The sequence below is a fragment of the Podarcis cretensis genome, assembly GCF_951804945.1.
Source record: "Podarcis cretensis genome assembly, chromosome: 10".
Lineage (NCBI taxonomy): Eukaryota > Metazoa > Chordata > Lepidosauria > Squamata > Lacertidae > Podarcis > Podarcis cretensis.
Window position 1 is genome coordinate 2,008,574 of NC_137179.1, and position 21,250 is coordinate 2,029,823.

General features: G+C 44.6%; 2 protein-coding genes across 2 annotated transcripts; both read right to left on the minus strand.

Moving 5' to 3' along the window:
• Positions 1 to 10,310: 10,310 nt before the first annotated feature.
• LOC307224840 (olfactory receptor 5V1-like) lies at positions 10,311 to 11,246 on the minus strand (the record flags this gene model as incomplete). Its single annotated transcript, XM_079991964.1, has 1 exon — positions 10,311 to 11,246. One exon carries the CDS (start codon positions 11,244 to 11,246, stop codon positions 10,311 to 10,313), a length of 936 nt encoding a protein of 311 aa, XP_079848090.1.
• Positions 11,247 to 16,462: 5,216 nt separating this feature from the next.
• On the minus strand, positions 16,463 to 17,398 carry LOC307224841 (olfactory receptor 5V1-like; the record flags this gene model as incomplete). The annotated part of the gene is made up of 1 exon (XM_079991965.1): positions 16,463 to 17,398. The coding sequence occupies one exon, from the start codon at positions 17,396 to 17,398 to the stop codon at positions 16,463 to 16,465; it is 936 nt and encodes a 311-aa protein (XP_079848091.1).
• Between the last annotated feature and the right edge of the window lie 3,852 nt (positions 17,399 to 21,250).

Consider the following 21,250-nt stretch of genomic DNA (forward strand, 5'->3'; position numbering starts at 1 on the left):
CCAAATTTCAGGGAAGAAAGTCAGCGGTCTCCGGCCATGGCTCGCGGCTTCGCTCCACTGCAGTAGCGGTCCACTCACAGCACCACGCCACTCCCCGTACCCTCTCCGCAGCCTTTAAAAAGGCTCTTCGTGGGTCGGGGGGCGCTTTAGGTGCCCGCCGAGTCACCAAGTCCGCAGGCTTCAGCGCATGCGGTTTCTGGGGGTCCCCGCGTCGCTGTCGCGGTAGAACCCTTCTCCAGCGGAGCCGATTCCCTCCGGAGCTCGGAGGGAATCCGCCATTAACCAGATCGCGCTAACCCGGAAGTCGAGACAAAGGAAATTTGAATCGGCAAACAAATGTGGGAAACTTTTAGCCTGGCAAATGAAACAAATGAAAAGAGGCAAAAGCAAAGTACTATCACAAATATCGTAACAGAAGGAAAATATTGTGGAGAACCCTGCTGGCATAAGAAAATGTTTTTTATAAATACTACAAGAAACTGTACAAAAAGGATAAAGAGGACCAGGTGAAAATTGAGCAATTTATTCAAAATAATGGTTTGCAGAAGATTCCAGAGGATAAAAAGATCCTACTAAATGGGTCGATTACAAGACAGGAAGTGGAGGTCCTGCTAAGTATGATTAGAAAAGATGAACAAATTAAGGGTATAACAGTAGGATCCAAACAATATAAATTAAAAGCCTTTGTGGATGATCTAGTACTGACATTACAAGATCCAGACTCCAGTGCAGTAAAAGCAAGTGCAGTAAAAGGAAGTGGAACATGCAATAAATTTAATGCAATTTGGCAAGGCACCAGGACCAGATGGTCTATCAGCAAAATATTATAAGACACTGAAGGACTGGCTTATCCAACCTATGGTAGAAGTATGTAATCTGATTCTATGTGAGGGAAAAGCACTTGAAACCTGGAAGAAAGCTTATATTACTCTGATTCCCAAACAGGACTAGATAGATCCAATGCCAAAAACTATAGACCAATCTCCTTACTTAATGTGGATTATAATTTTAATCTCCTTACTTAATGTGGATTATAATTTTTTTGCAAATATATTAGCTAACAGGCTTAAGAAGGTTTTATCTGAATATATACACAAGGACCAGGCAGGATTTCTGCCTGGAAGATATATGAAAGATAATATTAGGAATGTGGTTGACATTCTGGAAAAGTTGGAAGCAAGAAAGAATTGTAAATCAATGTTAATGTTTATTGATGCAGAGAAAGCATTTGGCAACGTATCTTGGAGTTGTATGTTAAATAAGTTAGAAAGTATGGGGGTTGGTCAATATTTTTAAAATGGTATCAAAGCGATCTATCAGGAACAAAAAAGCTAAAATCATTGTGAATAATGTGGTATCGGAGGAAATGAGAATTGAGAAGGGAACCAGGCAAGGGTGGTTCCACTTTCCCCTCTGCTGTTTATTTCAGTCCTGGAGGTCCTGCTAAGTATGATTAGAAAAGATGAACAAATTAAGGGTATAACAGTAGGATCCAAACAATATAAATTAAAAGCCTTTGCGGATGATCTAGTACTGACATTACAAGATCCAGACTCCAGTGCAGTAAAAGCACTGGAGTTGATACAGGAATTTGGGCAGGTAGTGGGATTTAAGTAAAATCAAATCAAAACCAAAGTATTGGAGAAAAATCTAGGTGATGATGAAAGAAAACTACTACAAGAAAAGACGGGCCTGGATTTTGTTAGAAAAATGAAGTATCTGGGTGTAAACCTGTCTGGGAAAAAATTGAATTTATACAAAGATAATTATGACAAATTATGGAAAGAGATAAAGAGAGATTTAAAGATTTGGTGAAATTTGATACTGTCACTAATGGGCCGAATTTCACTGGTTAAGATGAATGCATTGCCAAAGATGGTATTTTTGTTTCAATGTGAAATTTTGTTTTCATGTGAAATGTTTTAAAGAATGGCAGAAAGCTTTATCTAGATTTATCTGGCGGGGGGGGGGAACCCAGAATCAAATATAAACTACTTACAGACTCCAAAGAAAGAGGGGGATTCTCCCTGCCAGATCTGAAAGTTTATTTTGAGGCTGCTGCTTTTTGCTGGATGAAAGACTGGATAAAATTAGAAGACAGTGATGTTTTAGATGTTTTAGATGTTTTTAGCAATGGCTCCAAACTACAAGAAAGAAGATTCCACCTAAACATTAGGAAGAACTTCCTGACAGTAAGAGCTGTTTGACAGTGGAATTTGCTGCCAAGGAGTGTGGTGGAGTCTCCTTCTTTGGAGGTCTTTAAGCAGAGGCTTGACAACCATATGTCAGGAGTGCTCTGATGGTGTTTCCTGCTTGGCAGGGGGTTGGACTCGATGGCCCTTGTGGTCTCTTCCAACTCTATGATTCCTATTCTATTCTATTCTAGATTTAGAGGGTTTCGATAACTTGTTTGGATGGCATGCATATTTATGGTATGATAAAGTAAAGGCCCATAATGCTTTCAAAAATCATGTAATTAGGAAATCTCTGTATAATGTATGGATAAAATATAAAGATCTTTTAGAAAGGAAGACGCCCAGATGGCTTTCACCGATGGAGGTGAAGGCCCAGAAAAAATTAAATATGGATATCAAGTGGTTGAGGTATTCAGATTTACTATTAGAGGAGAAAGAGAGTTATAATTTAAAACCATTTGATCAAGTTAAGGACAAGATAAATTGGTTACATTACCATCAGATTAATGAATTGTATAAGTTAGATAAGAAAAATGGATTTGCTTTTGAAAAATCTAAGTTGAAAACGGAGTTGTTGGATTCCAAAGTTAAAAATTTGTCTAATATGTATAATTTACTGCTGGAGTGGCATACAAAAGATGAACAAGTTAAATCAGTAATGATCGATTGGGCAAGAGATGTAGGACATAATATAATGTTTGAAGACAGGGAAAAATTGTGGAAGAAAGGGGTCAGGTTCACTGCATGTACGATATTAAAGGAAAATATTATGAAAATGATGTATAGATGGTACTTAACTCCTGTAAAATTAGCCAAGATGTATCATAATAGTGATGATCTCTGTTGGAAATGTAAAGAAAAAGAAGGTACCTTTTTCATATGTGGTGGACCTGCCCCAAGGTGAAAGACTTCTGGGAGAAGATTTATAATGAACTGAAAAAAATGTTGAAATATACATTTATTAAGAAACCAGAGGCCTTTCTTCTTGGAATAACAGGTTTGGAACTGCCCAAGAAAGATGTTAAATTATTTTAGTATGCCACAACTGCTGCTCGAATTTTATAAGCTAAGAATTGGAAAACACAAGAAGTACCAACTGTGGAAGATTGGCAGATGAAGATGATGGACTTTACGGAGCTAGCTGACCTGACTGGAAGAGTACGTGACCAGAAGGAGGAGGAGTACCAGGAAGAATGGATGAAATTTATAAACTATTTAGTTAAACATGCTAAATTATCTTAATTGAAAAGCTTGCAGTTACCAGATAGGCGTAGGATTTAAATATGTAATGTGATGAACTAATATGTTTAAAGTTGAATGGTTAAGAAAGAAAGATGTTAAGTGATTACCGGTAAGTTACATTTTTAAGAATTTAGGTTTTGGAAAACCGTTAAAATGATATACACTGAAATTCAACCAGGGGGATACGAGGAAGTCACTTAACAATGTTATGAAGTTCGGTTTAATTACGGTGGAGATGTATGTTTGTCTGTCTGTCTGTTTGTTTGTTTATTTGTTTGTTTGTTTTAAAAAAAATCTGGGAAATTAATAATTTTTTTGAAAAAAAATAAAAATAAAACACAGTTGGAGTGCATGGTTTCTTGCTTTACAGAAACAATCTACAAAAATGCAAACACAACACGATGGCTAATAACTGTTAGTAAATAAGGCAGAAGAAAGAATGGCAGAAGTTCAAGTGGAGTGGAGGGAGAAACGGACCAAAATTGTGGGTTTTAATAATGGCAGAGGTTTGAAGAAAGCAGGCATGGAGAGACTCTGAGGCGGTTTTGTTTTTCAAAAGCAAGCAAGCAAATTTCTACAAGCAGAAATAGAGACTGGTAGAACACAGAACTGAACACCAAGAAACATTTGCAATATGATGATAAAAGATAGAACTGGATACAATAAGATTAATACTATTACACAGACATGCGTGAATTTATGATGAAATAATGGAATCCTGGGAAGGGGCAGAGGGAAGTAAGGGATTTGAGAAATCCCACATTTGGATGTTTTATTGAATGTGTAAACAGTATTGTAAGGTTTTTAATTTCTTTTAATTTCTTTTATTTTTTTAATGTTTACTTTATCTGATGTGATATTTCTTATATTGAAAATTAATTATAAATAAATAAATGAATAAATGGCGACCTCTCCCCACATCACCCCCTGTTCACTCTACTCACACCTTTGCACTTCTTGGAAATCACCCCACCCCCACCCCCTTTGCTTTCCTCCATTCCTGCTTTATTCTAACTTCTGGAATTAGTTGAAAACACAATTCTGCATCCATGCATCCTTGATTTACTCAGACTTCTGCCATTGTTCAAAACAGTCACCTTTTCCCTGTTCAGCGCCTGTCTCTTCTCGGTGTACTCAGACGTCTCCCTCTCCCACTCCACAGCTGCCTCTTGTAAGAAAGGCCATGTGTGTGAGCCCAGCAAGTGTTCTTCAGTGCTCTGAGACCTCTGGCTAAAGTTTAGCTACCTCGGCCAGTAGCCATGGATAGACTTGTCCGTTTGCATTCTTGGGTGCAGTAAGTATTGATCTTTCCTATTCTAATTCCAGAGGGTTCTGGAAGCTTCTCTGTGTGAAAAAAACTGGTGTAAGCTGGAAGTTTCTAGCTGACATGTAAGTTTCTATTTTGCCTAGAGACAAGCAGAAGGTTCGTGATGTTTGGGTTATTCCTTCAGAGAAGCTGAGTACAGCTGGCTTAAACTGGTCCTCTTATCTCTTTCTGTCAAGGTCATGCTGACTAGAAAGAGCCTGGGTTTCACTTCTTTCCTTTTGGTGTGGTGTTCTGTACATAGTATGCTTAGTGTTAAGGTTTTTGTCTTATAAATTATTGTAAGTTTAAGTTAAGTCTGCTGCAACTGGATTTTTTATGGACAGTGTAATCCTGATTGTATTGGATTTGTGACCATTATGCTCATTTTCCTTCAATAGCATTAAAGCTCTGCTGGATGAAATATTAATTGCCTCTGGTCTATTTTTTGGGAATCCTGCAAAGTGTTTAAGTTTTTACTCGGCTAACTATTGATCTGCTCTGGCAGATCTGCTCTAATATGAATAGAATTCATGACAGTCTTCTCCCTTCATTGTCTAAGTGCCTTATCAAGCTCTTTGAAGGAGACCCATCTGCACCACCAGAAAACTCATTTCACACCTTGAATGTTCTTGCATTCTCGTGTGAGGGGCATGACTTTCCTACAGTTCTGCTGGCATCTCTCATGTAGCCTTGTCTTGGGTGTGGCGCTGTGGTCTAAACCACTGAGCCCTCGTGGGCTTGCCGATCAGAAGGTTGGCAGTTTGAATCCTCGTGGTGGAGTGAGCTCCCATTGCTCTGTCCCAGTTCCTGCCAACCTAGCAGTTTGAAAGCACACCAGTGCAACCAGATAAAATAGGTACCACTGTGGCAGGAAGGTAAACGGCATTTCTGTGCACTCTGGTTTCCGTCATGGTGTCCCATTGCACCAGAAGTGGTTTAGTCCTGCTGGCCACATGACCCAGAAAACTGTCTGTGGACAAACACCATCTCCCTTGGCCTGAAAGTGAGATGAGTGACTCAATCCCATATTCGCCTTTGACTGGACTCAACCAGGGGTCCTTTACCTTTACCTTTTTTTACCTGCCTCTACACCTTACCTGTATTTAAGCATGTCACATTCTCCTTGCCCCTCCAGGCATCATTGTCTATATGTTTCTTCTGCTGCTTATTTCCAGGGCTCTCAGTCTCTCCTGCCTCTCGCCCTGGGGAATTATCCACAACTGAGTGTAACTTTCTCCTTAGTAGGAGTGCCAGACTGAGTTTTCAGGAGTGGAGGGGTGAGGTTTCTGAATGTACAGCCAATGAATAAGGTTGAGACATAAAATCTCTCTGGGCTAGGGTTGGGCGGTATGGTATTCGATTCAGCTCACATTTAAAGGGAACCCTACCCAATTTGCACTTGCTGAAACAATATGGAAATCAAAACTCAGGCACTGGTTGAAATTCACACTTCTCTGAATTTTGCAAAGTAGTTCTCCATTCAAGTAGCATGTACAAAATGCATATCCTGGGGTTAAGTGAGCATATAAGTACACATCACAGTGCAAATAACATAGAGAGAGAGGGGTTATATTGCAGGGAATTTCTTTGCAAAAACAAAAATGTATATATTGGGAGAACTTTGCACCAAAATGCTGATGAGTCTTCATGTGGGGTTGAAGTAAATGATTCTTAAACTGCTGTGCAAAAATGAGAAATTTACAGATTTGCCCAGCCCTACTCTGGACAGAGTGAATCCAACCAAAGCAGGTTGCTTAACACCGTGAGCATTTCTAAGTTTTGCTTTCCTGCATGGAAGATTGCATCGCTTTGTGGCCAGCTCTAAATCAGACAGCATGCACAATTAACCCATTTCCCAGATTGCTTTCTCCCTTTCTTTTTTCTTTGATTCCTTTAACCACCCTGCACTGTGTTAGACTACAGCCAGTTTAAAATCTGCATGGTTTTCAACAAACTGGTGCCTACAGATGAGCGATTCCTGCCTCAATCCCCATTGCAAACGAAACCTTTCTTGGGTCTGGGGGCCAATTCATGGGTCTCTTCCTTTCTCTGCTCCTCACCTGGCATCTTCCTGCCGAATGAACTCAGAGGGAAGCTGTGGCTGCTCCTGGAAGGCTGTAGAGACCGTTGGTTTCAGATGCTGCTTCCAGGTCACCCAGCGAGGAGAGCCAGGCAGAAGGATCCCCAGGCCAGAGATGGAAGAAGGAGAGAGAGAGAATAGGAGGGTTTTAAGGTCTCCACCTTTCCCCCCTCAGGAGAGGAGGGAGGCAAGGCTTGTACTCATCTTCTGCCCAAAGAAAGGTCCCAAGTTACGGCTGGCCTCCCCACCAGAGACCCTCAAACATGGCTGTGTCCTCCTGCAGCCTGTGGGTCCAGCTCTATCAGGAAGGAGGGCTGTTCTTGAGTGTTTGAGGAGCCCCTGAACGATGTGAATTTACGTCACAAGGAAGAAAGATGAAGCAGCCCAGGGAAAGACATCTCTCCCCCAGGGTTTTTTTGTCTTGGTAGAAAACCTTGGTGCCAAGGGTGCAGGGTGGGACCCGAGGGGGTCAGGGAATAGCTACCATATTTTTCACTCCATAAGGTGCACCTGACAAAAAGACGCACCTAGTTTTGAGAGGAGGAAAACAAGAAAAAAAATATTCTGATCAAAACAGTGGATGTATGATTTTTGTGGTTCATGCTGTGGCCACAGACATGTGATCTGACTGAGTTTGGCGTAGCCAAATGCAAAAATCCTGAGAATCCACATGAATCCATGCTTTGTAACCACGTTTTTGAGCCATTGTGGCCCCACAAAATGGTGGGTGCGTGATTTTTTTGGTGCAGGCTGTAGTTATGGACATGCTATGTGAACTGATGGTGAACTTGGGGTGACCCAATGCAAAAATCCTGAGGATCCATGTGGATCCGTGCTTTGTAACCACATTTTAAGTGGGGAGGGAAGGAAAAACACTGAAGGGACAAGGAGCACGCGTGGGGTGTGTGGAGAAGGAGCTTTTCAGCTCGCTGAGCCGGGGAGGGAGAGAGGGAAAGAGAGCATGGTTGCTTTAAAGGAGCCAACTGGACAGGAGCCGCTTACACCTGGGTAAGTGGTTCCTCTCCTCTCCTGCTTTGCACCTTTAAAGCAAGCGGGCTCTCCTTATCTCCCTCCTCCCCAGCTTAGCGTGCTGAAAAGCTTTGCTGCTATTTAGCGAGCTAAACGGGGAGGAGGGAGGGAAAGAGAGCACGGTTGCTTTAAAGGAGCCAACTGGACAGGAGCCGCTTACACTCGTGTAAGCGTCTCCTCTCCCGCTTGGCTGCTTCAAAGTGAGCGATGGAGGAGGGAAGGAAGGGGAACCATGGATCCTCTGCTGGCGACTGCAGCAGATCCCCCCGCCATTGGAAGGCATTTGCTCCATAAGACGCAGAGACATTTCCCTTACTTTTTAGGAGGAAAAAAGTGCGTCCTATGGAGCGAAAAATACTGCATGTTCAAAGCAGAAAAGGGTGAATCTTAGAGCAGGGGAGAAATTCAAGTCAGCTTGCATTTAAATCCACACCTCCCCAATTTTGCAATGCAGCTTTCCAACCAAATCATGTGTGCAGAAAATGAAGGGACTGGGGCAAAGGATGGAATGTGTTGCCCAAAATGACATACAAGAAAAGTGCTATTTTAGGAAATACGGTCTTGCAAAAATGGGCATATTAAGCAAAACCGCACACCATACTGTGTATATTAGGTGTACTGAAATAATGGTGAATTTTGGGGAAAACTTTTTTAGCAGTCACAACGTGATTAAAGAGTCATTACAGGGTGTGAGAGAGAACGTAGACGAGCCGCTTTAGAACTTTGGTTGCTTCCAGACTGCTGCTATTTTGGGGGAGGAGATTGAGTGACGCATCAGCATATTGAGGTTGTACGTTTAAACTTTGTTTGAGAAACACCCCAGGAATCAATTTTTGGGAATGAGGTAAGGGATAAGGAAATGCGCTGGAAAATGTGGGATAGCTGTTTCTTGAGACAACATCAGTTAGCAATTTTTGAATGTTTTACATATGTTCTGATTTTATTTTTAATTGTATTTTTTCATCACAGAGCAATTTGTTGCTGTGGGCTCCTTTGGGAGGGAAGGGCAGATTATGCACTTAATAAAATATATAAATGTCATATCACTGCAAACCAACCCAAAGGAACGTTCGATCCATAGCCACTGTCAGCCAATCTCCCCACAGTGTTTTGTGCAAATAAATCAGGATCAGGGCTCAGAAAAGGGGATGGAAATGCCCCGAGTTCGAAAAAGGCACAGAACAGTGAGTCCCAAAGTGGGCGATATTGAGCCTTGTGGAGGGTCAGTGGGATTTCCTGGGGGCTGACAAGAGGCAAGGGAGTGGCGGGTGGACCTGGAGGTGTAAACAGCTTTCAGACTTTGAAAAACTGGCATCACTACATCAGATCCAGCAATTCTGTTGGATTACTTAAATAACCTTAATTGACTTGGGAATAAATTTAACCAGCCGAGAAAGGGTAACCCAACAGGTCAAAGAGTGCTGGAATAGATGTTTGAATAATGAAGAGTAGGCTGTAAAATAATCTAAAGGGGGGGGGGAATTCCATGCAAAATTATATATGGAAATAAATACATATATCTTGCCAGATACATGAACATGTAAGAGGTCATCAACCTCCACAGGCTGTGTGTGTATATATATAATTTTTATTGGTTTTACATATAATCACATTACGTAACATGGTACCCTCTTATTTTATCTCTTTGGCTTAACTGAGCCTAATGACTTCCTCCCGTCTGATGGTTTACAAACTTTAAACTTTGCATCTTTACATTTCGCTTCATTTCCTATCCTAGTTATATCATTACCTAAAATATTATATTACTCAACCTGAATAGGCAACAAATCTTCAGATATCCCTGCCAGTGATGCTAATTGCTTACAGTTGTCTTTCAAATATAATATAAATTTATTCCAGTTTTTTTTTTTTGAATGCTTGGTCTCGCTGGTTCCAGATTCTTCCTCCCAGTTTTGCCAGTTCTGCAAAGTCCATCATTTTCATCTGCCACTCTTCTTTTGTTGGTAACTCCTGTTGTTTCCATCTTTGGGCTAACAAAATCCTTACCGCAGTTGTTGCACATAAGAACAATTTTTTGTTGCATATAAGAACAAATTTTTTATCTTGTCTCGATAGCTCGCTACCCACTATACCCAATAAGAAAGCTTCTGGTTTTTTAACAAAAGTGTTTTTAAACATTTTCTTTAGCTCATTATATATCAAGCTCCACAGCTGGCATGGCCCCCTATTGGCAGCCACGTCAACTGCAGCAAAGTGCTTCATCTCTCAAAGAATTTATAAAAGAGTGGAGTCAGTTATAAAAACTTCATGGTTTTAAGATGTCACCATCCAAACACTTTGCTTGGAGGCATGTTGGATGAGCCTTGGATTAGGAGAAAGTAAGGCCTTCTTGGTAGTGGCACCCGCCCTGTGGAACGCCCTCCCACCAGATGTCAAAGAGAAAAACAACTACCTGACATTTAGAAGACACTGTGGTATAGAGCAGCAGAAATGAGATTCAAATTGTCCTCCGGCAGTTCAGAACCTTCCTCAGGGCTTCCTTCACTTCCTTGTTGCGGAGGCTGTAGATGAGGGGGTTCAGCATGGGGGTGACGATGCAGTACATTGTGGAGATCAGGGTGTCTATCTCCAGAGAGTAGCCGGCACTGGGGCGGTTGTAGTTCACCAATTCATTTCCGACGCAGAGGGTGACCACAACCAAGTGTGAGGCGCAAGTGGAGAAGGCTTTCTTCCTGCCAGTGCTGGAGCGAATCTTCAGAATGGAGGCCAAGATGTAGAAATAGGAGAAGATGATGAAGAGCAAGGGACCCAGTCCCACAAACATGCTGGTGATGTGAGTGGCCAATTCATTGATGCTCGTATCACTGCAGGCGATTTTCAACAGCGGAGGCACATCACAAAAGATTTGGGGAATCTGGTTGGCTCCACAGAAGCGAAGCTTGGAGGCCAGGGCAGCGTGAATCGCTGAGTCCAGGAAGCCCCAGACCCAGGAGGACACAGCGAGATAGACGCACAGCCTGTGCCTCATGAGACGGCTGTAGTGCAATGGCTGGCAAATGGCGGCATAGCGGTCATAGGCCATGACGGCCAACAGGGCAGGCTCACTACCAAAAAACCCGATCAGAAAGAATGTTTGTGCCATGCACTGGTTGTAGGAGATGGTGTGACTCTGGCGCAGGAGGTTCACCAGGATCTTTGGCACAACAACAGAAGAAACACAAATGTCCAAGCAAGACAGGTGACTGAGGAAAAAGTACATGGGGCTGTGAAGGCGGGAATCCATCAGGACCACGATTAATATCATGAGGTTGCCCGTGACGATGGCCAAATAGGCAGCTAGGAAGACCAAGAAGAGGGGAGCTTGGTCGCTCGGGGCTCTGGAGAGGCCCAAGAAGATAAACTCTTGTACCTGCGTTTGATTCTCTGTGTCCATGAGGAAGGAAAGAGGAGGATCTGAGAAGAGGGAAAAGTGGTGTTGAGGGAAGCCCTGCTATAAACAGATATCTGTCCCACCAGGAGTCTTTTGCATGCTTTCTAGAACCAGATCCATTCCTTTAAAAGACAGTTGGAGTGCATGGTTTTTTGCTTTACAGAAACAATGGCAGAAGTTAAGGCGGAGTGGAGGGAGAAAGGGACCAAAATTGTTTGTTTTAATAATGGCAGAGGTTTGAATAAAGCAGGCATGGAGAGACTCTGAGGGGGTTTGTTTTAACAAAAGCAAGCCAGCAAATTTCTACAAGCAGAAATAGAGACTGGTAGAACACAGAACTTAACACCAGAAAACTCGCACCACAGAACATTTCAAAGCTCCCTTTTCTCTGTACTCAACCTGTCTTTTTAATTGCCACCTCCCTTGGCAGGATTTTAAGAAGCATAATATCACTCTGGGCTAGGATTGGGGGGCATGGTATTAGATCTGGCTCACATTTAAGGGATAACCCACCTAATTTGCACTTGCTGAAACAATATGGAAATCAAAACTCAGGTAGTAGTTGAAATTCACACTTCTCTGAATTTTGCAATGTAGTTCTCCATTCCAGTAACGTGTACAAAATGCATATCCTGGGGTAAAGTCAGCATATAAATACACATCACGGTGCAAATAACATAGAGAGAGGGGGGTTATATTGCAGGGAATTTCTTTGAAAAAACCTGCATATTAGGAAAAATTGCAAAACAAAAATGTATATATTGGGAGAACTTTGCACCAAAATGCTGATGAATCTTCATGTGGCGTTGAAGGAAATGATTCTCAAACTGCTGTGCAAATATGAGAAATTGTGAGATTTTCCCATCCTTACTATGGACAGAGTGAATCCAACCCAAGCAGGTTGCTCAGCACCGTGAATATTTCGAAGCTTTGCTGTCCTGCATGGAAGATTGCATGGCATTGTGGCCAGCTGTAAATCAGACAGCCTGCACTATTGACACATTTCCCAGATTGCTTTCTCCCTTTTTCTTTGATTCATTAAACCACCCTGCACAATGTTAGACTACAGCCAGTTTAAAATCTGCATGGTTTTCAACCAACTGGTGCCTACAGATGAGCGATTCCTGCCTCAATCCCCATTGCAAACGAAACCTTTCTTGGGTCTGGGGGCCAATCCAGGGGTCCCTTCTTTTCTCCGCTCCTCACCTGGCATCTTCCTGCCGAATGAACTCAGAGGGAAGCTGTGGCTGCTCCTGGAAGGCTGTAGAGACCGTTGGTTTCAGATGCTGCTCCTGCTTCCAGGTCACCCAGCGAGGAGAGCCAGGCCAGAGATGGAAGAAGGAGGGAGAGAGAGAGAATAGGAGGGTTTTAAGGTCTCCACCTTTCCCCCCTCAGGAGAGGAGGGAGGGAAGGCTTGTATTCATGTTCTGCCCAAAGAAAGGTCCCACGTTATGGCTGGCCTCCCCACCAGAGACCCTCAAACATGGCTGTGTCCTCCTGCAGCCTGTGGGTCCAGCTCTGTCAGGAAAGAGGGCTGTTCTTGAGTGTTTGAGGAGCCCCTGAACGATGTGAATTTGCGTCACAAGGAAGAAAGATGAAGCAGCCCAGGGAAAGACATCTCTCCCCTGGGTTTTTTTAGTCTTGGTAGAAAACCTTGGTGCCAAGGGTGCAGGGAGGGACCCGAGGGGGTCAGGGAATAGCTATGTTCAAAGTAGAAATGGGTGAATCTTAGAGCAGGGGAGAAATTCACGTCAGCTTGCATTTAAATCCACACCCCCCCCCAAATTTTGCAATGCAGCTTTCCAGCCAAATCATGAGATCCAGCAATTCTGTTGAATTACTTAAACTAAATAACCTTAATTGACTTGGGAATAAATTTAACCAGCCGAGAAAGGGTAACCCAACAGGTCAAAGAGTGCTGGAATAGATGTTTGAATAATGAAGAGTAGGCTGTAAATCTTAAATAATCTAAAGGGGCGGGAATTGTTGGGATACTGCCAGGGAGACGTAGGCCATCACTGCCTCCAGCCGGACTCTGGACGTCCATCAATCTCCCGTAGACGTGCAGTATCAGCAATTAGTGACAAGAAGCCTCAGGAAAATACCTTCCACATTCCTGGGCTGGTGCACACTCTCTCAGCAGAATTCACACAGCAAAAGTTGCACAGCAGGAGAGCATATTTACAAGTTTATTCAGCGTTGGTCAGAACAAAGAAAAACATGACCGCCTGCTAGCGTGTTCAGGCACCGAGAGAGAGAAACGAAAGCAAGAGCAAACATAAACATCCTGTGAACAGGAAATACGCAGACTCTGTGACACACAAAAGCCTGCTCCCTTTTAAGGTGGAACGGAAATATCCTAACAGGAATTCCATGCAAAATTATATATGGAAATAAATACAGTGGTACCTTGCGTTAAGTACTTAACCCAATTTGTTCCGGAGGTCTGTTCTTAACCTGAAACTGTTCTTAACCTGAAGCATCACTTTAGCTAATGGGGCCTCCTGCTGCAACCGTGCCGCCGGAGCACAATTTCTATTCTCATCCTGAAGGAGAGTTCTGAACCCAAGGTACTATTTCTGGGTTAGCGGAGTCTGTAACCTGAAGTGTATGTAACCTGAAGCGTATGTAGCCTGAGGTACCAGTGTACATATATCTTGCCATATACATGAACATGTAAGAGGTCATCAAGCACCACAGTTGGCATGGTCCTCTATTGGCAGCCACACTAACTGCAGCAAGGTGTTTATCTCTCAAAGAATTTATAAAAGAGTGAATCCAGTTCAGTTATAAAAACTTCATGGTTTTAAGATGTCACCATTCAAACACCTTGCTTGGAGGCATGTTGGATGAGCCTCGGATTAGGAGAAAGCAAGTTTTCTACATTCCTACATTGGCTCCCAGTACGTTTCCGAGCACAATTCAAAGTGTTGGTGCTGACCTTGAAAGCCCTAAACGGCCTCGGTCCAGTATACCTGAAGGAGCGTCTCCACCCCCATCGTTCTGCCCGGATGCTGAGGTCCAGCGCCGAGGGCCTTCTGACGGTTCCCTCATTGCGAGAAGCAAAGCTACAGGGAACTAGGCAGAGGGCCTTCTCGGTAGTGGCGCCTGCCCTGTGGAACGCCCTCCCACGAGATGTCAAAGCGATAAACAACTATCTGACATTCAGAAGACATCTTAAGGCAGCCCTGTTCAGGGAAGTTTTTAACGAGTGATATTTTACTGTATTTTTGGTTTCCATGGAAGCCGCCCAGAGTGGCTGGGGAGGCCCAGCCAGATGGGCGGGGTATAAATAATTTATTATTATTATTATTATTATTATTATTATTATTATTATTATTATTATTATTTCTCCTCACTAAGCAAACCCCACCTCTCCTTCTTCCCCACTCTCTCCAACCTGAAATGTTTCCTCTGGTAGGAGTGAACTTCAATGATTGATGTAGCAGCTACAATGTGGACCCTGACAGCTGGTGTGGGGACATTCAGTTGGGGAATCTGCTGTTGCTTCCAGGAGATACAGTGAGGAAAGCCAGGTGGGAGGATCCCAGGGCCAGAGTGTCGGCATGCAGAGGGCCGGATGGCCAGCTGGCTAGCCCCGGCTGGGCCATCTTCTTCCAGCTATCCCGCTGCGGAGACCATCACCTCTGCCCCGACATAAATCAGCGACCCGGGCTTCTGAGCCAGGGCACACTATCAGCAGATCGAACTGCGCACACAGAATAGGCCTGAGGCTTGTGGAAGCATACTACAACTACAGATTTATTAAGCGTAAATCAGGACAAAGAAACATATCGTCTCTCTCTCATGTCGTCTCAGAGAGAACAGCTAAAAGCAAAAGCTATACACACAAGGGAAGTTCCCAGCGAGCTGTGCTGAAATGTAAGCAGACATGTGACACACAACAATTCCACACGTCTGCTCCTTAAGGTGGAATGGAAATGTCAACTGCTGCTTCCAGGTGGTGGGAGGATCCCAGGGCCAGAGAAGGTGGGCGGGGAGTAGAGAGGGTGGTTGTGTTGCAAGGCCCACCTTGTCAGGAGAAAATACAGACCGGTCCTGGCACTCATGTTGCAAGGGGTTGCACTAGATGATTCTTGCAACGCCTTCCCACTCTATGAGTCTGCCCCAAAAAAGGTCCCAGGTTATGGCTGCCCCTCTGTGCTAAAGGTATTGTCATATCCCCTAAGGAAAAAAGATGAAAAAGCCCAGAAAAAGTCATCTCCCCCCCCCCCAAGCAGAAGAGGTTGGAGGCAAGGTTGTAGGGTGGGGCCTGTTAAGTATAACTGGTTTAATTGACACAGAAATGGGAAATACCTGTGTTTTAATGAAGGTTTAAAATGGCTAAATGGCTAAATATGTCTTGCTAACATGGGGTTTCTCCACAGTAGTTTTTTAAGGGACTCTAAGCTCCTAAATGTGTTAATAATTACCTGTTGGTTGTTTTACTCTAAACTGTGTGTAACCTTTGATCATGTGATGAGGCTATGGAGTTGCAAATCCGCCATCTTGAAAGCACAGTGGTTGTTTCTATGACTGCCACAGAGAATTAAAAGGACGTAAATGGGTCTCCAAGAGCTGCACAGTCTAACGCCAATGGAGGCTGGAATGCAGGCTGTAGGGGAGAAACACAGTTTGGATTTTTGGAATTATGTTGTATTTCTAAGATGTTTCATGGGACAAAGCATTGCTGGCTGAAATCACTATTGCTGAAATTCACATAGAAAGGGAAGCCTAGAGCAACCCTAGCAATTCCTATTGGCTTGACGCCACAGAGCCATCAAAGCTGCCCTCTGCTGCCACCTGCTGGCGTCTCCAAAAACACACCTTTTCCCTATCATCTCCCTATGTTCTATCTCTCAAAGTGCTTACGGAGCCAGTGGAAAAAATGTTCCTGCTTTCAAGGTGCTACCATTGCCCCACTCCTAACACTGTAACCGGAGAGCTGTTAGATGAGATTTCTTAGCCTTGGGCTGGAAGCAAATGAGGTGCCTCCCTAAGCAAAGCCCGCCTCCCCTTCCTCCCTCTCTTACCACCCTGACATTCCAGTCATGCCTTGGAAGGTGTTATCCACCCATAATAATAAGGAAAGTCTATCTCATTGGCTTTGTCAGTGTCTATACTTTCTCCCTCTTCATTAATTCCCACTCATCAATTTCGCTGTTCCAAGCAGACATGTTCCAACGAGACCCTGCAATATAGACAGCCAGAAATGAGATTCAAATTGTCCTCCGGCAGTTCAGAACCTTCCTCAGGGCTTCCTTCACCTCCTTATTGCGGAGGCTGTAGATGAGGGGGTTCAGCATGGGGGTGACGATGCAGAACATCGCGGAGATCAGTGTGTCTATCTCCAGAGAGTAGCCGGTGCTTGGGCGGTTGTAGTTTAGGAACCCGTTTCCGACACAGAGGGTGACCACAACCAAGTGTGAGGCGCAGGTGGAGAAGGCTTTCTTCCTGCCAGTGTTGGAGTGAATCCTCAGAATGGAGGCCAAGATGTAGAAATAGGAGAAGGTAATGAAGAGGAAGGGACCCAGTCCCACAAACATGCTGGTGATGTGAGTGGCCAATTCATTGATGCTCGTATCACTGCAGGTGATCTTCAACAGCGGGGGCACATCACAAAAGATTTGGGGAATCTGGTTGGCTCCACAGAAGCGAAGCTTGGTGGCCAACACAGTGTGAATCGCTGAGTCCAGGAAGCCCCAGACCCAGGAGGCCACAGCGAGATAGACGCACAGCCTGTTCCTCATGAGACGGCTGTAGTGCAATGGCTGGCAAATGGCGGCATAGCGGTCATAGGCCATGACGGCCAACAGGGCAGGCTCACACCCAGCAAAGCCAATCAGAAAGAATGTTTGTGCCATGCACTGGTTGTAGGAGATGGTGTGACTCTGGCGCAGGAGGTTCACCAGGATCTTTGGCACAACAACAGAAGAAACACAAATGTCCAAGCAAGACAGGTGACTGAGGAAAAAGTACATGGGGCTGTGAAGGCGTGAATCCATCAGGACCACGATTAATATCATGAGGTTGCCCGTGACGATGGCCAAATAGGCAGCTAGGAAGACCAAGAAGAGGGGAGCTTGGTTGCGCGGGGCTCTGGAGAGACCCAAGAAGATAAACTCCCCAACCTGTGTTTGATTCTCTGTGTCCATGAAGAAGAAAAGAGGGGGATCTGAGAAGAGATAAATGCGGCGTTGAGGGAAGTTAAAAGGCTTCAGGGGTCGCTCTGCTATAGAAAGATATCTGTACTATCAAGTTCAATTCAGAAGAAGATTCCCCCCCCCCCATTCTCATTTGCTTTCCCCAGAGTTTATTTCAAAAATAATACCAAGAGGCAACTATACATTTTTTCCCCCTTATCTCCTCAAATGCACCATTTTGGTAAAACCCTAAATCCACATGTCTCTTATCTCCAACCAAAACAAGGAGGTGCATTCGGGTTGCCTTGAACTATCCCGGTGTCCTTTACGAAGTCTAAAACTTAGGGGTGAGGATGGGGGGAATGAGGGGTGACTCTGATATTGTCCTGGGCCAGGAGTCAGCTTCACCTGCTGAACAGCAGCCTGGAGGGGGAGATGGAAGAGTGACTCCACCTGCACCTGATCAGCCTTCCAGGTCACAGAGGAGAAGGCACTGATGAGAACCAGCCGGCTTCAGCCTTCTTAGGTAGAACTTCCAGCAGCACTTAGATCTGGCATAGGCAAACTCCTGCCCTCCAGATGTTTGGGATTACAATTCCCATCATCCCTGACCACTGGTCCTGTTAGCTAGGGATGATGGGAATTGTAGTCCCAAACATCTGGAGGGCCGGAGTTTGTCTATGCCTGACTTATGCTGGAAACAGTGCCTGTGGTTCCTGGCCATACCTTGCTGCTTCCTGCTCTCTGTCTGGACTCTTGGCTTCATGGTCATCCTTGACCTCTGGCTCACCTCACTATGTTGATTGCTGTTTGCCCGACCCTCAGAACAGACTTGACTTTGTATGCCAAGCATAACTCAGAGACTCTTCTGGTTTTATTTTTTATTTTTGGCCACACACTCCACCAAGCTCTACATGCTGTTGTCTGGCAACAGGAGTATGACAGATATCAATTAGACAATTTCAACTCCCACTGATTTCAGTGGAATAATTAAACATGCCAATCTTTCACTAGAAAGTTCAGTACGATCCCCTGTGTGAATGGACTCAGTGGCAAAACTCAATAAAAAAGATTTTTTTAAAAAAAATACCACATTGACACGGGTGGCTTAAAGCTCTATTATGCTTGTTTTGTTAATGAGTACTTGCATATGCTTAGCTGCTAACTATGAATTTAAAAAGAGCAAATAGATGGAAGGATGCTGCAGGGACCAGGAGGGGCTTGTTTGCTGGTGCCCCCACCAACTACCACTCTCTGGGTGGTCATCTGGGAGTCCCCATGGCTCCAAAGTCCAGCCTGAGCTGCACATCTGACTCTGGCTGGCAGCAGCTCTCAGGGATGGGCACAGAGGCGAGAACTTTCCCCCTGCCTGGTACCCAAGATGCTTTAAATTGGAGATGTGCAAAAGGTTGACCCAAGGACCTTCTGCTTGCAATACAGCTGCTCTGGCAATGAGCTCCAGTCCCTCTTCCACTTCTCTCTCCCTTCTCTTTCATGCTAACACATTCCTTGCATTGCCCTCAATCAAAGAAGACTCCAGTCATTTGGAAGGTGGGTAAATGAGAGCCAGGCAACTCACCGTTTCTTGCTAACTAGTTAGCTGCTGACGGCTGGCCAACTCTGGATTCCTTCTCTTCCTCACCTTGGGAAATGGAGACCTTGGGAAGAAGATACGTTAAGGCCCTAATTTCCCACCACTAGGAGTTCTGAATACAACCAGTTGTGAGGAGGCAGCTTGGGCAAAATCTCTTCTCCAAATGTGACACCAGGAAAGGGCCTTGAAGATCTCATGGTGACACCAGGGCCCATGTGAGCAAACTTCTCTGCTGCCTGCCTTGTGGGTTGCGGGCTGCCTTTCCTTGTAGGGGAGCAATTGTTACCTTGTGTTGACCACGGGGATATCTGTGCACAGAGAATCCACAGAGAGGAAGGCTGCAGCTGCAGTGAATCAAAATGTCCCACGGGGGTAGGATTTTTTTGCAGGTATGCTAGAGCCAAGCACAATGGGTGGTGTCCTTTAATTGGGGCACCCTTAATTGCTAATAGGGAGGGGGCAGGAGGCCAGCAGTAACCTCAGAGCTATTAAGTCATGTTACGGAAAGTGTCTCCTCCTGGCGAGATTGAAATTCCCTTTGAGACTCATTTTCACCATTGGAGCTCCTGTGTGGATGCTGTTAAGCCAGGTGAGAAAGCGAGGAAGGAAGAGCTATGGGGAAATTAAAATTCTGTCTCTCACCTGCCAGCCACCAGCGTTGTAGGCAGATAGGACAAAGAGGAGGAGATCCTCTTCGGTGAGAGACTCTAGGGACCGTGGCTAGTAAGAAGGTGGAAGCAGCAGCCAACGCAGGACGTGTGGAAGGGCGCAGCTTTTGGGGGGCTGCCAGCTTCCTGGGCTGTGCCTGGACCAGAGAGGAAGAGAGCCTTCTTCCACGGAGGAGGTCCAGACATTAAGGGCTTCAAGTTGCAAGAAAGGAGATTCTGACTCAACATCAGGAAGAGCTTTCTGGTGACAAGAACTGCTTAACAGTGGAAGGGACTCCCTTGGGAGGTGGTGGGCTCCCCTCCTTCCTTGGAGGTTTCTAAGCAGAGGTTGGATGGCCATCTGTCATGGATGCTTGAGCTGAGATTCCTGCATTGCCGGGGGGTCAGACTAGATGACCCTTGGGGTCCCTTCCAACTCTATGGTTAGAGCAGTGTTTCCCAACCTTGGGCCTCCAGGTGTTTTTGGACTACAATTCCCATCATCCCTTGCCACTGGTCTTGCTAGTCAGGGATGATGGGAGTTGTAGTTCAAAAACAGCTGGAGGCCCAAGGTTGGGAAAGACTGGACTAGAGGACCAGGGTTGGGGTCCCTTCCAACTCTATGGTTCTGTGCTTCAGTGTGAGGCTGCTCTCAAGGCTGCTCTGGAGGCTGCCGGTTGCAGCAGCTAAGGTGCTTGTGGGGGCAAACTCCCACCAGCAAGGAACACTTTGCCTGAGGCCACCTTATCCCTGATAGTCCCAGAGGCTATCCTTGAAGTCCCTGAAATATCCAAAGCTTAGTTCATGGCAGTTTGGAGCAGTGCCTTCAGAGTGGCTGCTCCTGTTTTGTGTAGTAAGAATTGTTGTTGTGGTTGTTGTTGTTGTTGTTGTTGTTGTTGTTGTTGTTGTTGTTATTAAGACCCCAGCCATTCTGGGCAGTTCCCAACAGAATATTAAAAGCACGATAAAACATCAAACATTATAAACTACCCTAAACAGGGCTACCTTCAGGTGTCTTCTAAAAGTCAGATAGTCATTTATTTCCTTGACCTCTGATGGAAGGGCGTTCCACAGGGTGGGCGCCACTACTGACAAGGCCCTGCTGCTGGTACAACATCCGTGTTCAGTTGGGGCAGATGCCCCTTATTTGTATTTTCTGGAAACAGCTGAAGATACTCTTCTTCTGGCAAGCTTCTTCACACAGTTGGGGAAGGGTCCCACAGATTTATACATGTTCATGAACCTACCAATCCCCCCTCTTCCCACCCACCCAACTCACCGCAACGGAGTTCAAGATTTGGCTTAACTCAGCATCCAAGCACAATGCACAAGCACTGGTGGTTTTGTTTGTGTATTTGTTTTTTATTGACAATATTTATTTGCCACCCAACAACAACATTTTCTGGGTCACTTACATTAAAAAGAAACACAGCTGTGAGCAACAAAATATAAAGCTTTAGTCATAACAAAAGTTGTCAGCGGCAACGGAAAATAAATGAAGATTTTAAAATGAAGAGTATTTTCCAAGATTTTCTGGGGAAATAAAATGGGTTTATCTATTTATATTAGCTGGCCCCAAAGGCCTGATGAGTATCTTTTGTCTAGAACAATTTCAAATAAAAC